The 18,578-nt window shown below is 33.7% G+C and overlaps 1 protein-coding gene across 4 annotated transcripts in view; it reads left to right on the top strand.

Moving 5' to 3' along the window:
* Positions 1–18,578, top strand: part of LOC107195086 (protein held out wings) — a 106,464-nt gene that overhangs the window by 36,089 nt on the left and 51,797 nt on the right. For all 4 annotated transcript variants that reach the window (XM_015584862.1, XM_015584859.1, XM_015584861.1 and 1 more), the window contains exon 2: positions 14,665–14,798. In XM_015584862.1, the coding sequence (XP_015440348.1) occupies positions 14,665–14,798 (134 nt within the window). The remainder of the gene's footprint in view (positions 1–14,664; positions 14,799–18,578) is intronic.

Raw genomic sequence — 18,578 nt, 5'->3', positions numbered from 1 at the left:
TTCTGTGATTCCATTTAACAGCCAAAATTGTTTTAACTAATTCATGAGAATGTTGTACTGTACTAACTTTGTTATTACAAATATAAAAAGAAGTCATCCATCTGTAGCTGAAAATAGCAGTAATTCATTTTTTTTTAATTGGACATGTACAATTTCAAAAAGGTAACGGCTTACATATGAACATATCGTCGAAGGTGAATGGGGTGTAGAAAAATAGTTAAGAAAGTTCACGTAAATACAGTGATTTACAAATTTGTTCACGAAAAACTGTCAGTATCTAGAACAATTGCTCCTGACCCTATAAACGCTGGAACTCTGTATTGTTTGTTTCTGCAACGACCGTTTTTTCTACAAAATGTCTTCTTCAAAAATGTTTATTGAAGAAGATGCTCAAACGCCTCTCCATTATATGGTAAACATTTCTTATTTTTCTTTCTTTTTTATTTACGTTTACTACATAGTCATGAAGCGTTTAAGCATTTTCTTCAATAAAGAAAGTTTTCGAAAATATCTCGAGAATTAATAACATTTTTGCCATGGAACTCTAATAATTTTTTACGTAGAATGAACAAAGGGACCGATCTGTGCAACAAACAATAGGCATTTCCATTTAAAGAAATGATGCAATTGTCAATTGCACATGCACTATTGCACTTTAAAAAAATCTAAGGGCCTACAGATGTTGTGCTCTTCGAGCCATTTATCTTTCTCCTTTGGCATTTTTTCATAAATGCATTAATAACGGAATTATGGCCTGAAACAATTGCGTGCACCACCCTTATACCGATTTTTTTTCAATGTTTCTTTAAAAACATGTATAGCCGTCGAGAGTGTGCAATTTCGTGTATGGTTGGCTGGTGTAAGTGTGTGATTTCTGCTGAGCAGGGTTTTGAAAGAAAAAGCGAATAAATATTTATAATTTTTAAGTCTGTAAATTAATTCAGATAATAGACGATCGACGATCTGGGAGGTGAAGTCGTAAGGCGTTCACCATATCTCGTGGTCTAAAGTTGAGTTCCATTTGTCCGATCTCGTGAGGGGAGGCAAAGCAATTCATATAATTGGATCGTCCACGTAATTGGAGTTCATTGATTATTTTCCCCATTACCTGTGATTTTTCGTTCAAATAACCGGAGTTCAGATTCGTATAAATGGATTCAATCATACATTTTCTCGTTCTTCTGCTGAGAGCAGGGACCTAAAGCGGTATGATTTTGGTACCGGTATTATTCCATCGAAGCTATACCGAAACCGATACATTACTGAAAACCTAATATATACCTGTATTTTTGCGGTTTCTATAAGGGTTGGGCTTATACATATAGGGTTATATAGGATGAAGTTACAACCGAAAATACCGGTATTTTACGTTCTGGTAGAAGCCCCTGGCTTATAGTAATGTTTCAAACTTTATAAATTTGAAAATGGATTTGCGAGATCATTAATTTCGTAGTGGTTGGTGAATTAATTCTTTATTTATTTTGTAACAGGAATAAAAGTGTTTCTTATTAATTACATATAAAATTAATTAAGTTCATTTAAAGACTTCATAAATACGAGTTCTTTAACATTTTTCGGTCATTGTAAATCAGTTATATTTGATTCTGGCTGTGCTTCGAACCGTTTAATGATTGCATCTAATGAACAGAATGAGTCGGTATGTATATATGTTCATATAACTGGAGTGGCGCTCGGTAGTAGCTAGTTCAGATAATAACAGCTCAACGGGTGTTCAATAAATCGGGCAGTTACTAAAACTTCGTTTCAATAAGTGGAGTTCGGATAAATGAAGCATAACTCGATCGTTGGTACTGAAATGACCCTGACCGGCCGAATCTCGATGAACTCGTACTAACACGACTAACACGTATCGGTTGCTTAGATCGGGCCCAAGTTATTTTTCTAGTAAGTGTATAAAATAGCCGAGCAATAAAATGCATACAGTGGGTGATCAAATTGTTAGAACCACTTGCATACATTGATGATTTTACCTGGAAATCATCAGTATCCCAGATATGATTTCCAGATTCTTAAAAAGTTTACTACTATGCGACATCTGTGATATGACGTGCATAAAGAGCGTTCTGTTTCTTAATTTTTATCGTTAAGTTTAAAGGGTGTTTGCTACATTAATTCTCATTAGACTGCGATTGAATAAAATATTCAACAATCAAATATGAATTCAAGTCAAGGTCGTCTCAATGCACCACCATACTGCAATTTATATTTCACAAGATATCGTTTCAGTTAACGTGGAAAAGTAATTTCGTTTTTCTTACAACGAACAACGTATAGAAAACACGATAGAATGTACTAACAAGGAGAACTTACGGGTCGTCTAATTGCTTTGTGAATGATACTATATACAAGTTGTAGCACACATATAGTGTTACAAAACCCTCATTGGTTTCCGTAGAATGGACCTTCGTTTTCGAAATATTCTAATTTAAAGTTTTTGTACGCATCTAGTCATTCATTTATGTAAAGCATATTATAACTATAACAGAGCAACCATAGGTGAGTCGGTAGAGTAACCGACTACGACGCTGCGGATACCGAGTTCGAATCCGCTGTGGGGTAGAAATTTTTTGTTCACTTTAAAAAGGTTTTTGCAGTACAAATAATTTTTTTTTATCTTACAGTAATTTTACGGCCAAAAATAAATTTTTTACACACCTACTAGAATGCATCCTACTCGTCGCGTCTACAAGTTATTTTGGGTATTCGTACTGCAAGAATATTTGTTTATTTGGGCGGAAGTATCGACGCCTGCGATTGTTTAACAGTTAACAGATTTGAAAGAGCAATTAGGGTAATTAGTCTGTGAAGAAGCATTACAAACAGATACAATCATCTATTGCCCCAAATGCAATTAATATCATTAAATAAATTATGTTATTTTATAATTATGATATCTTATATGTCTTTTTCTCTTGGATATTTTCTTCTTTTTGTAATTGTTACACAATGTGGACATGAATATAATACTTAATAATTAATATTACACATGTATCGCATACTTTCTTTCTTAGGTATTATAAAAAAATCAGTGTACCAGTAAACGATTCTTTTTATTAACCATATTGTTTACTGCTTATACTTACAAATATACAACTTGTATAGCTGATACGATTTTGGACCCTGTAAAACGTGTTTAACTATCTTAAATACTAAAAGATAAAGGAACCGTTAGCATAAAATCTTATTACAATCAAGCACATTTATCAAAAATATGCAAATGATTTTGTATAATTGAAAAATTATTATACACTGTCTTTTGTTATATCATACGCTTTAAGTAACATGGCATATACACAGTACATCGTGGAAGAAACGAAAATTTAGATTATTTTGGTTAACGTTTTATTTCAAACCTCATCAAGTTTGTGCTTGTGCCAATAATTTTATGACTCACTGTGTATTTCGGAAAGTATGCTGAAGACTGATTTCACGTAGTTTAAGTAATCGAAAAGGAACATTGCAGTATGCATGTGAAATTATCCAGTGATTTGTGATGCATCAAAAAACATTAATATACATACATATGTACATATATAGAGGATAGAAAATTACTGCAGATCTTCTCTAATAAGTATATTGAATAAATGAAGAATGTACAATAGTAAGAAACATTGTTATGCAAAAGTTTACTACCGTAGAACATTAAACAAAGTAATTCAAATTTAAAAATCAAAAAGTTTAAAAAATGTGTCTATATAAATATCCTCTTTAAATTCACTATACATTTCTATCTAAAGAAAGCGGGTCAACAAAGCAGAACGAAAAATCTAGCAGTGATACTTCCATAAAATCTAATATAGAAAGAATATTAGTAACTGCTTGTATTAGTTATAAATTGTGGCTGTTTATATAAATTCAACCTTTTTAGAATACCCTTTGAGAACTAAGGATTAATGAAAATTGTTTCTCCTCATCAATGACACTACTGCATTGAAAATAAACCAATAACCTTGCCAGTTTACTGCAGTTTACGCTTTAAAAAAACTATAAATGCATAAACATCTGTAATGTAAATAGCAGACTGGACGATCCAACTTTTCAGGATGAAATCATTCGAATATTCAAGTGTAATTGAACAGAAGTGGATAAAGAAAAGTATTTACACACTCAAATCTCTTGCAATAATTACTGAGTGAGTTATTTAAATCGAACCTTTTGAATATCGTTGAAAGTTTCGGGCGGAAAATAAATTGATGTGAGTAATTCTTTTGTAGGTGGACGCGTGGAAGTTATAGTACACATATAGTATTACAAAACCCTCATGGGTTTCTCATTGGTTTTTCAGATATTTTCGTTCAAAGTTTTGCATGTGTCAAGTAATCTGGTTGTATAAAACGTCTACCCAAGAAAGTGTCGTGGCTACGACTGTAAAATACCTGCTTACCAGGCCGCGGATCCGTGTTCGAATGCAACAAGACGTATACATTTTTTTTTCTTACCTTTTTTTCCGTCTGTTATCTTCTTTTCTTTCCTTTTTCTTATTTGTATATTAATATTTCTTATTTAATATTATGTACTATCTTACCCAATTTCAAGATTCAGCCTTGAAATTTGTATAAGATAGTACATAATATTTAAGCTAATGCCTAAAATTATGGCTATGCTACCAGTCACAGCGCGTAGTCAACGTTATCGTGGTAACTCAGCCGACAGACTCGTGCTCTGATTGGTCGGGGTTTTTCGTTAATATTTCGTTAACAAAGCCTCAGAATAACAGTTTTGCTAAGGAGAAACTTGTTTCAAATCATATCACGAGTCTCCCATTTCCGGATCCTCTAACATTTTTGTTACACCCTGTATAATAAAAAATACATAACATAGTCCCCCCACATGAGAAGTGGTTTGAGAGAAGACAGTAGAACCAGACTAAAGAAGGCAAACATTAATAGAGAATTCTCTGGTTGACGACATTCAATGCACTTTTTTGCCTGCCTACAGTTTTAAGTTTCATTTAAGCCAAGTTTCTCCATGTTAATGCTCAGGAAAAATAAATAATTTCATCGTCACTCGAACGACTTGGTTTATTATTTTTTACGACACGCTTGTTAAGATATAATAATCGTCTAACTCTGTTAAGTATTTCAGTTTCAACTGCTTCGAAACACGTTCACAATGAATTTAAACAAATATTGCCTTTAATATTGTAATATTTCTTCAGGTACCTAAACATCTTCTGTTTATAATAATGATTTAATTTATATTCGTTAATTCTAATTCTAATCAATACGAAAATTATTGCAATTTATTTTAACTGATACATAAGATTTAAAGAGTTCATGACGAATAAACTTACAAATACAGGACAAGTCGCCTAAAAATTTCACCTGAAATATCTTCGTTCTTTTTATTGATACGAGAAAGTGTGTAAGGAACAAAATGTTTGCTTCAATGAGGCAATTATTGTGATATGGAAGATTTTTTTTGAAGGTTATATTTTCCGATATTTCAAAGTCATCGTCGCTTTTTTTAAATAGGATAAAGATTTTTATTAGTTCAGCGTTACAGCTAATGAAATGTTAAATCCAATTCTCCGTCCTCCAACATTTTTGTTACACCCTGTATACGCTTGACTAGTTCCGGGAAAGTCTCACCCAGTGGTGGGAATAACGCTGGGACAATGAGTGCGTACTGCGTACCATCGGAGGGACAACTATCGGATGGACACTGTACTATGCAAATACATATAATGACCGTGGTGTTTAACTTGGTATTGCAGTTTTATTTTATTGTATTGTCGAGGAATTCAACTTGTGTTAGAAAAATGGTAAAATGTTATAGGAAATGAGGGGTGCTACATCCACTGACAGATGTAGAAATTGTTCAATATTGGTGAAAAAGTTTCATCAGAAAAACGACCATTACTTTTGCATGCACTAAAAATGTAAATCTGTAAAATATAAAAATGTGAGCTCAAGGTATTCCTTTAATATTTATCAAGTATAAGTTAATATGATACAAATTCTTCGGTATTATTGATATTTTACATATTTTATTTAAACGACATAGTTGTTTCGCGGTTTTTTAAAAAGTATTCTATTTTCGATGTTTTCTTTCATGCTATTTCGGACGTATTTATGTTTGTAAGTATAACACAGATTTTCGTAGACACAATTTAACGTTAGTATTAAATTTCGTGGACACTGCTTTATAAATATATATCCATGTGACTCACTGCGTAAAAATAAGTTGTGAATTGCTTAAGAGGCGTGGCCTCTGACGTATAAAGTCAATTTATGCCGTATTGGATTTAAAACGAGATTAACATTTATTCTTGCACGTAGTTTGAAAAAAATTAACTTGACTTTGATATCTCCCCCACTTACAGAAAAGTTATTTATACCACGTAATGTCCCCCTTCGTACCAAACAACTTTTGTACGAACATTTTTTTGATAACTGTAATCCTTCGTGAGATATTCCACCGTTTCCAGTTAAACGAAACACCCTGTATGTAACTATTTTCGATTGTTACATAGTACATAATATTATGGTATCGATATACATTTGGAAATTAAAATTTGAAGCATTTTTTTCAACTGTATCGTAACCACAATGTGTGTTTATTTTTCACATATCAATATATGATACTAGAACATAGACAACGTTCGTTTCTTGCAACTTTGACATATTTTGTGAAATTGTAATTTAATGGAAATAGTGACTTGGATATCAATGAATATTAATTAATAATAGGTACATATTTAGCGAGGAAATAAAATTTGGTTTAAAAATGTTTGTAATAATAAAATCTTGAATGAACATACTGCAATTGAAATTAGAAACACAAAAGATATATTTTTAAGATAGAATTCAAAATGTTTAACTCATTAATTAATTATAACTATTATTTAATAGTTATTGATTATATTTATTTCATTTATTAATTATACATTGTACTTAATAGAACTAACAATTCTGTTTTACAAGAAATCTATTGGTATTTGAAAAATCGCAGTGATTCGCAGAATTTTCGTATATTTCTTACTAACAGGACTTGTATTTGAAAATATCGAAGAATCATTTATTTCACCTTTATTGAAATGTACTAACAAAAATTCGAAGTTTTGTTGGAAGAAGCAGCAAATGACAAATATACACGGTGTCATCGGTTTGATGATTCCATTCACAAGTAGACGATTTTACGTGGAAAATTAATAGAAAATGTAGAATAAGAATTTTTCATATTACACCTCGTTTTTTATTACATCGATGATGTAACTGTACTCTATGTACATCCACTTCAAAATTATTTAATTTATACGTTTAATTATGCGTTTGATCATTGCTCGCTCCTTCTATTTGTAGTAATGTTTATAAACATCTTCACTATTGTTGAATACGTTTTCATCTCCTCTTTGTAATGGCAAACAAAAAAATAAGGCATTCTATTTAAAAAAACGTTACCATTAAAGAAATCTCAGAAGATATGACGTTAAGATGACCTTCAATCTCATAGCCTAATTGCCCGCCTAAAATACACTAACTTTCTACCGAACCATTTTTTTTTGTACCGTGACAAATGAGGGAATAATTAAGGATGGCAGAGTTAGGTGGGCCATGCTGTATAAGAATTTTCACAAGTACATACATCGTTTGTCTTCGAAGAATAAAATCTTTTCTTCGAGTTCGTGATCTATGTCACGGATTGTATGTAGTCTTCGGGATTACGACAGCGATGGTGTCATAAATGCTGCATCGATACCAGTACCAACTGCCCTAGCATCATCACTTGTGCTTAGATGAATCTGTATTTAGTTGCAACATAAGTGAACTTTTTATTTGATGGATCTATTACTTCAGATGTTATATAAGACGTTTAATTTTATTTCAGTCTTTGTGCAGTTTATTCAACTTTTTTTTTGCAACGTGTACCTTACTGACATGATTCAAACGATTATAATAGGAGTTTCGTGTATATGTATAAAACACTTTGAGAAAGTGTTTTCACTATGTCTGATTGAAGTAAACATTTAGATGTTCGAAGATGGAATGAAAAACTAGTGACATAGATTTCGAGTTCAATAAAATCATTTCTTATTCCATAAATGATGATTCAAGTTATTCGCTATACACGATAATTGTTGTTCTGAGAATGACGTTAATTATCTAAATTAAATGATTCATAAATTCACTCGGAGACATGGATTAACAGCAACTTTGTAGATCAATCTCTGCGGGTTTTGCAGAGTTATTACAATCACAGACTGTTAATCGGTATTGTAAGCAACCTGTTATCAAATACAAAAATGACAAGAGGACAATAATGGTGATCAGGCAGTCCTAATTTTAACAATAAATTTTTAATATTAAATTCTAGGAATTAACAAAAAGAAATTACTTTTGATTTATAACTATATGATATAGAAAATCATAAAGGATTTTCAACACTAGAACTATCAGCATTTAATGTATACCAAATTAAATTGTATAATATAACATAAAATATATGGTAAATCAAAAGCTATCATAAATTCTATTACAATTTCAATAATCGTAAGATAAGAAATCTAATTACAAATCGCTAAACGTGAAATAAAAGAAGCATGAGAAGGAACAAGTAAAGAAGAATGTAACGCAGCTGATGTCAGCTACAGTGAGCAATGTTTCTAAAACTGGATATGATTCTGTGTCCGTTCCGTCTGTGTGTTCACTAGATCTCCCCTCTTCATTCACATTTACGTATGTATTTACGTATTTACACTTACCTTCAGGGCCGTTCCTGAGTTGTTGGCCGCCTGGGTGCAAAAACAGTATCGGCACCCTTATTAATTTCACATTATTTAAGAATTTGATATTCAGTGTTTACTTTTACATCGATACATATACATAGTTTTTGTTAACATTTATCATATGAGAGGTATAGTTTTTAATGTTTATTTTGCTAGAATGAAACGAAGACCCTTAAAAAATAAATGGTTTTATTTACAATGAATATTTCATTCTACATATAAGTACAAAACTAACGTATAATGTTTGTAATAATGATGTTATGGTTGACGAATAGCGACCATTAATTACCTTCGCGGATGTAATCCAATAAATATCACTAAATATCGTATGCTATTTTCGGCTGTCCATAAAGATAGTTCATTCTTGTATATGAGTAGTGTTACAAAGATTACGTATAAAATTAATTTCATTGAATTCTGTTTGTCTAAAATTTTCATAATTCTGAGAGAAGTTTTGATTATTATACTTGGTAACTAGAGTTTTACATATAACATAGGATCTGCGGCCACCCAGGTGCGGGCGCACCTTTTGCACCTCTGCCAGGAACGTCCCTGCGTACACATGCGAACCATTCGTAGATATGTGTATTTGACAAGCTTAAAACTGTATATGTATCGTGTTCAATTGTCAGTATTATTTCAGAATGAGAACGATTTAATGTTCTTACAGTGTGTTCCGAGTTTATCTGGAAACTTTGCAATATGTTGCGAGACAAAATATACGAAAATATTCTTTTCGAACGCCGATTGCTTTTCGTGGGTTGTCTATTGGAGGCGATTTCAAGACCAATTTAATGACAAGTAAATGACCATTAGGCAAGAAATATAGATTATAAATTGAAAAATTATTAAATGTTTATAACTGGGGCGTTATTGCTCTTTTAATATCCCATATTGTTAGTTTAGCGTATTAAGCAAATATTACTATATACATACAATTCTTAATAAAATTCTCGTCATCGATAATGCTTAGATGCATGGTTATTTGTAATCAATATTATTTTCGTAGCCAATAATGGTTATTCGCAATCAAAGAAGAATTCCGTCATCGATAATTGTTATTGGTAACCGACAAAAACTTTGATCATCTATAATAATTATTCGTAACCAGAATAGTTAAAAATCCATGTTTTTTAATCACGTCATTTTTTGACAAATTTGGTTTTCATTTAAATAAAAATTACTTTTTGCTCAACGATTTTCTTCCAAAAAATGTTTCAAATCACTGTTATTTTTTGTCTCTGCTTAAAATTAATCAAATGTCGTCTTCTTCAATTTCTTCCCTTTCAAAGAAACCTCGCTAATTGCAGACAAGGAAACTCTTAAATTGCACAGAGGTTGACAGAAAGTTATGCTCTACAGCACCGCTTTAAAGTACCGGACGCTGAGCGTAGTTGTTCAACGGGTCACTGGCCAAGAAATGGGAGGAATCTTAAATGCAAGATGTTTTAGGACTGGAAGCGAGAGATTTTTACAGAATTTGTATATTTTACTCTACAAGGATTCGTTGAATCGGCGATAGGAGTAATAAAATTTTCTCATGCTAGATTTCGGTGTTAACGATTCATTAACTGACCACTTGTGTTTTCCAATCACTAGATGCTTACAACCACTTTCGTTAATGTTCGTAGACACTGACCATGAATTGTTCACGATCTGTAGTTTGATAAGAAGTAATAATTAGAAGGAATGGAAAACAGATAATTACCTACATGTCACCGTTGATGTCAGGTATAAGATTTATGAATGAAGCGTGTGTATGGTCTACTTATGCGAAAAATTACGGAAAGCTGACCAAAGTTCATTTCTTGCAACTTTTACGTATTTCGTGTAATTGTAATTCCTAATGAATGAAGCCTTTAGGTAACCATGTTTCCTTTAGAAATGGAAATAGTGACTTGGATTTGGATGAACATTAATTAATAATAGGTACATATTTAGCGAGGAGATAAAATTTTGATTAAAAATGTTATTAATAATAAAATCTTGAATGAACATACTGCAGTTGAAAGTATCAACACAAATGATCTATTTTTAAGATAGAATTCGAAATAATTAACTCATTAATTAATTATAACTATTATTTAATAGTGATCAATTATATTTATGTAATTTATTAATTATAAATTTTATTTAATGAAATTAACAATTGTATTTTACAAGAAATCTATTTGTATTTGAAAAATCACAGTGATTCGCAGAATTTTCGCAGTTTAGCATGTAAGATAACGTTAACATAACGGATCATTGACAAGAAGTTTCCATGAAAATAGAACATATTTTTTCATAGTATTTATCTACTCGATATGGATACTTCTTTCAAATTAGAAACATAATAATTTATATAAAACAGTATTATTGGTTCAGTTTTACTTTGCACTATTTTAATAAGTTGTGCATTATCACATCTTAGACAAACACATTTTCTTAAATAGCTATTAATCTCTTTTATAAACTGCATATCAATTTTTATCTTTTAAAATATTAAAAAATATATAATAATTAAAAATATTTCACTCTGACTTCGTATAAGTTTATATGCTTACATAACTACCTATATTCAATATGAATTCAACATCATACGAAATGTAGTTGATTATAACTGAAAATACAGTCCAACAACGGACTTTGTCAAAATCCAAGCGTTGGCCATTAGCCATTTTCAGGCGTTGGCCAGCTTCTCAGGGCCGTCATAAGCAGGCTTACCAGGGAATTCCTTTACGGTGGAAATACCTAATGTTGTTTTTAATAAATATAATGTTATTTACGAATTACAATCATTTTATTTAATAGACCTCGAGAGTAGTCGTTGTCAACGGTGCAGTGTAACACGTGCACATCATAAAATAAACACATATTACCTCACAAACACTAATATATACAGGGTCGTCAACGCAACTTGTTCACCCTGAATAACTTCTAAAGTATGCATTGTATGAAAAATGTTTTTATAGAAAAGTTGTATGGTTTGGAGGGATATATTATATGATGCATATTTTTTTTGTAAGTGGAAGCGTTTCAGAGATTTGAAGGTTAACATTTGGTTTTTTTAAATGGAATGCTATATTTTTTATGCTAAAATATCGAAGAGCGTTAAATTTTGAATTTCCGGTCTCAAGTGGTGGCCCATGTCCAGTGTCTATATTATGTATAGAATGTCCAATTTAACTGTATACACGCTATTAGTTTGGTAACCATTGAAAATACAGAGAATTGAAATGCTTTCATATGAAAGCTGTTTTACTTCATGGAATAAACTCAATAGAATATTTGAATTTGTTTTTTTATTTGTTCGTTACACAGATTTTAATACCAATGAATTTTTAAAAACTGGAACTTCATATTTTTATTACTGCCATATTATTAAACATTTTATGATGAATTCAACGACATATTTGAATGTTCTGTTTGAACAACAATTTCTCGGAGAACTGCATGAATACTGGTGGCAATTTCAGTATTTCTTATCTCAAGATTCACACGTAATCGGTAAACGACGCTAACCAAGCTAGACATTTGCCATTAAAATATGTCACAAATTATTAACTTTCTCACATAATACCTTAATACTTTATTACACAGAATGTTTAGAGAAATCGATTTATGTAAAAAAAAAATGAATTTTTTAATTCCATAATATTTCAATATCATTATCCAAACACACAAGCCTGTAAGAATATATTCAAATTTTTGAAACAATAAAACTGTATAAAGTTACATTCACTCACTATGCATAAATCGCAAGGTACAAAATGTAATATAATATGTAGAAATAATCAATATAATGTAATAATTCTTAATTCTTAATGTAAGCATAACAAAACATAATTAACTTTGAAAATTCAGAAAATCCTCCACCTATGTAAAGATTATTACTGCTAAGTAATAGCCCTCTCCATATTAAACAACTTCTATGCATAAACTTTTCTGGTATTTTTAAAAATAAATAATTAACATAACCGTACAGTGCATATATCCAACCCACCGTATATGTAGCTGCGTCGCATAACTGAACGGCCAAGTGGGAAAAGCATTCGGGTAACTACATACAATATGTAGTCACCGCTTCTGCACGGTTCCTGGAATTCTGGCCCTCTACAGTCACTGTAGTCTTATTCCATATTGAATCGATAAGGTTGGGCCTGACTCGAAAATTATATGTAGATGTCGCTTGTGTCAGCAGTGGTTCTCTTATATGTCGGTATTACAGATTCCTGCATCTGTTGTACAGGAATTTGGACATACATACAGTAGACATTCGTTTCCCGCACTAGTAGGGGCGTTAGCGGGCCAGAATTCTAGGAACCGTGCAAGAAGCAGACGCCAGTTGCGCTTTCCCCACCACTCAGCCGTTCAGTCGTGCGACGCAGCTACCTATAGGGTGGGCTGGATATACATATTAGAAATGTTTATTCACAGAAGTTGTTTATTCTGGAAAGGGCTATTATTTAGCAGTAACAATTTTTTCGTTGTTCGAGGATCTTTAGAGTTTTTAAGATTAATTATGTATTCTTTTTAATGATACTGTCATATTGTGGAATAATAATATTTTTTTTACTTTAGTAAATGCAATACTTTAGTATTGCATACAGTATGGAATAAAACAGCCTGCAATAAACGAGCGCCTACTGTACAAATAAACCACTATATTATCTTTTACTGGTTGATCCTATAAACAATGTATTCGTATAAATTAGACCATATTAGTGGGTATTTAAGTGAAATAATAATAGAAATATAAAATAAATGTATCTGTAATCTTTTTATTTCCTTCAATTTCAATTTATCCTTAACTGCGAAAAAGTGCATATTTCTACTTCTTAAAATACTAATAATCTTTATAACATTAAAATGAAAGATGTTCTGATGATTGTTCTTTTGCACTGTAATATGTTTATAATCATACAATGTAATTAGTATTTATGTGATTTGTATTAGTGTAACAGAAAATACTAGAGCATCGTATTTTTGATGGAAAAATCATCCAATTATGTATTACGTATTTTTCATTAAAATATTTTGAGCGTACCCTTATTGCAAATATCTCAATAAATATTTAGTCCTACTGTGCTTTAATATTACATTGATATTCTTTTGATTTCCATAAAGTATTGGATGTTCTATTTAAAAAACAAAAAAGGACCTTGAAAACTGACAATATAAACAATCGAGGAAGAAATAATTATTGTCGTGTATGTATTCTGCTAGAAATCATGTAAACTGTGTGTGATACATTTGTTCGTGATTTCAAGTCAAGCAAGATAGGTGAATAACGATATTTAATCTCCACCAAAAACTAGTACATATTTATTTAAATCTATATTCTTACAGTTACATACTCCTCTCGATTATCGTCTGGTTTGTTCTACACGATTATTGTCCAGGCCTAATCCCCACCACTGTGGGGGTGGGGGGTGAAACTTGTCAAGCGCATACATTGTTGTCCCTCCGATTCAGTTGCCAAAAGTCGGGCTTTGGGTAAAAATCGAATTTACGAGGGTCTGAAGCATTTCTCCCTATAAGATTATTGTCCCGGCGCAGACCCGAGTTCGGAATAATAATCGAGAGAAGTCTGTACTGACAAAAGTATGACATATTGTACATATTTAATTAATGTCGTAGATTAGTATACATCCAATTGAGAAATTTTACATAGTTTATTGAAGAAAAGTATTGTTATTTTTTAAAGTGGCAACAAAACGTACCCACTGGCTTTCCCTCTGTGTATAAGAAAATAAAAGTTACAGGTAGCAAGATTGTAGGAATATTCGATAAAGTAATAATTTATGCAGATGCGTGAATAGTTGTCTAACAAATCGGTATTGGCAAATTATGAAATTCTAAATCGGTCTATTGTAAAGGTTTATATCGTGTGTGACCTCTCATTAATAACATTTCCTTTTTTTCTGTTGCAGAAATCGCGAAGGTGCGAGCGAGCCTATTTCAAATCAGTGGTGTCAGGAAAGAACCACTGGTTTTGCCAGAACCAGATGGCGAAATCAGAACGTTGACAGAGAAAGTTTATGTACCTGTTAAAGAACATCCAGATGTAAGTTTTTCGAATTTTTAATATTTTAATCTTATACTTTAAAATACAATGGGAATATTGTAATGAATCATTCATAAATAGATTGCGGATTTTATGCATTTATAGCCAATAGGGCTTTGTGTAATACAATAAAGAAAAAAATTTCGTCAGATGCAATGTGTTTTCTACTTTATTCTGAAACCAATAAGATATTTAAGAAAAGAAAGAAATTCCTATCTTTGCTGTTGTCTTCAAAAATTATTTTAAAAAATGCCATTTTCCATAAAAATTCACAGTCTATGCATAAAGATTCATCACCTCTGAAATGTGCTTATTACATTTTCAAACTATCCTATCAAATTTCGGCAAAACGTTTATCTTTATAATTTCTTTTTTTTTGTTTCAAATTCTCTTCTACAGTTAACTCTGTTACGACTCTCGATGCAATAATACATTAGAAATAATGATGAAACAAAATTATTGTTATAATGTAACATTAAAACTACTGACGATAAACGTATACGTATATATTTCGATCAAACATAGCAAACTTTTGAAAATTTACAAATTTATAAAATAACTAATTTCTAAATTTACAAATTTCTAAATTTATAAATTGACTGATTTCTAAATTTTCAAATTTATAAAGTAACTGTTTATTATATTTACAAATTCAGAAATAAACTGATTTTTAAATTTATAAATTTATAAAGTAACTGATTGCTAAAATCACAAATTTATAAATTAACTAATTTTTAAATTTACAAATTAACTAATTTCCTCATTTTCATATCGCAATAAAAGTTGCAAAAGATCTGAGAAAATGTATTGTTATAAAATATTAATCATCGTTATGAAAGTGTACTGACAAGTCATTTTGGCTTGTTTGGTAGTTTTAGTGTTAAATAGGAGAAGGGACCCGTATTGTTAAATATTTAAAAAAAAAAAAGAAAATAGGGTTCGCCATTACAGTAATGTCCTGATAAGTGTGAGTCGATTTGCTCACGATAAGTGTGAAGTCGTCGACCCCACCACTGAGGAAGGGGGCCGTGGAACCAGTCAAGCGTATAATTTTTTGCTCGGCGCGCCGCGGCGGCTTCCCTATCACGAGCCGATGGCTAATCGAGGGGAACAAATGCAACGATGAAACTTTTTGTTTTTGGTTCTTTGTTAACGAAATGTTTACGAACATATTCATGAGATATTTCTGATTAATATTATGCCAAACACGATATAATTTGGACCATATTTACTTATGATTTATCAAAAGCGATAATGAACGAATATGAGCAGCGATTGCGATTAACCATTGACCGGTGGAAGCGTCGCAGGCAGGCCACGCAGTCGAATCGAGTGGAAAGAGATGCTTTCTCTTTCTGTTTTTCACTTGCTTGTCCTTTTCTGTGTTGGATCACTATTTCGTCGAGGTAACTCCGAATTAGGTTTTAATACGTTTCTATTTAACTATTATTTACAAATATGAATACAATTGGTCAGAGTGACGTTGTGATGTTGAAGTTCAGAAATAGACTGTCTCATCCCCTGTTTGGAACCAGTATTTAAAGGGGTTCCGGTATGGAGGGGGTGGACGGTAAGTTTAAGGAATTTAGAAAAGGATAACCTAGGAAATAGTGTAGTAAACGAATAAGTAAATTTATTGTCTGGTGTCAACAGACACGTTTGTACGGTTGTCTTCGACCGACTGCTCGACTCGCATATTGCGAGTCGCGTGGAGCTTCCTTTCTCCCCCCTCGGTCGCAGGATCGTCTTTTCTTTCTCGTGGCCGCGACGCATTTCGGCCGCCTGGATGACGAAATATTCCTTTTGAGGAAGCCTCGTTCTCATTCGGCCAAACTGACCAAATCGTCGTACTCGACGTTTCCCCTGAGCTATTCTTCTCTAACACGTTTATAATAATCGAACTAATTAGCAGGGTCAGAGATCTGTAATACAAGAGGCATTTGATTGACCCGAGCCATGACTACCACCCCAGAGTGATCAGTTCTGCATAGCAACCACGGCTCGACACGATGCCAATACTAGAAACACGCAAGTTAGGATAAGGATAGGCTGAACGTTCTTAGGTTAAATTCCAGCTGTTTTTACGGTCGCTAGCCTTGTCAGGGACACCGGCCGCCCAGTCCAGTGTTAACCTTGACTCCGACTACTTCTGGTCCTGGTCTCCGCCCAGACCTCCCTTGGGTTCGGAATTGACCACATTCCGTACCGGGGCGGCCTGAACTCGACCTGGGTCCAGGCCTCGCCCGGGCCCATCATTGAACACAATTTTGACCCAGAATTGTTCCTCAAGGCCACGGACTCCGACCACAATTAAATTTTGCCTAACGCCGAATACGGTTTTGGCGGCAAACTGTAGACTAGAAAAATGTGTGAAGGAAAGGAGAGGGAGCGTTTCGTCCTGGGCCTGCTGGTGGACTCGTCAGTAAGGCTACCTAGACCAGACCCTGCCTTAGACGCAGGGATATACGATGGTCGGTTAAGGACGTATATATACGAACGAGGAAGGCTTCAGGTAGTTGCGGGAAAGGTGTCAACTCGGTAGACCTCTGATGGCGAATGTAGGAGGTAGTGCCGCCACACGGTAACGGCAGCCCTCCGTCGACTCGCCCGACTTACTGGTTGCCATCAAACGTGACCCATCTCCGCATACTGTCGACTGCTACCACGCTGCGACTGTTAGGGGACTTCTTAAAGTCCCGCAGATCAGCGACCTCGTACCAGTCATTTGGTAGGACAGCGGTCACCTTGAAGGGCCCCTTTGCCACGGCCAACAGCTTTCTGCTCCCTCCGGTTGCCCCCGGATTGGCTGCTATCATGACAACATCTCCTACAGCATACTTGGGAGGTTTGTATCTCCGCACATCAAACCGCCTTTTCTGCTCCAGCTGTTCGGAGTCCGTAGCGGCCTTCGCCAGGTCACGCATCTCCTAGAGATCCACCTGATCCAACGCACCATGGATTTGGGTCAGCAACCTCGCATCCGCCAAACTACGCGGTTTATACCCACACAAGAGCTGCGTTGGTGCTTTTTGGGTGGTCCGATTGGTAGTGCAATTAATTGCACTTTGGACTTTCTTCACACTTTGATCCCACATATCCTCTGCTCCACCCGCACAGGTAGCTGCAAGGGAGCTCAGAACCGTACGATTCATCCTCTCGCACTGGCCGTTTGCACGTGGTGTAGCCACAGCATTGAGCACATGCTTTATGCCATGCTCATCACAAAAGGCCTTAAATGTGTGCGAGGTAAAAGCCGACCCTCTGTCATTTATAATACGGGTCGGTACCCCGAAAATTGCAATCAATTGACCCAACGCCTTCAAAACACTCTTCACTGCCGTGTCTCGAACGGGTTCGAGTATGCAAAACTTGGTGAAACCATCAACGATAGTGAGAATTTGCGTATTCTTATTACGACTAGGAATGAACGGGCCAACATGATCGAGATGTACCGTGTGAAATGGCATAGCAATTGTTTTTATGGGATGTAGCAATCCAGGCTTTCGCCCACCCGGAGTTTTATCGTATAAGCAATTAAGACATGACTGGACATACTTGGAGACGAATTTTCTCATTCCTTTAAACCAATAATGTTCCTGCACTTTCTCTAGTGTCTTCTCTAGAACAAAGTGCCCTTGTTCGTCGTGGCAGTACCTTACTATTGGGTTGGCAAGAAAGTATTTTCGGTTGTGACACATAGATAGCGTTGTAAGCGTTTTGAAGGACTCCTGTCTGCGTTATGGTTTTTTCCTTTTGACATTTGATATCAGTCACATTTAG

The sequence above is a fragment of the Dufourea novaeangliae genome, unplaced genomic scaffold, assembly GCF_001272555.1.
Source record: "Dufourea novaeangliae isolate 0120121106 unplaced genomic scaffold, ASM127255v1 scaffold50, whole genome shotgun sequence".
In the NCBI taxonomy this organism is placed as follows: domain Eukaryota; kingdom Metazoa; phylum Arthropoda; class Insecta; order Hymenoptera; family Halictidae; genus Dufourea; species Dufourea novaeangliae.
The sequence above is the reverse complement of the archived record's forward strand: the minus strand, read 5'-3'. Positions and strand labels throughout refer to the sequence as shown.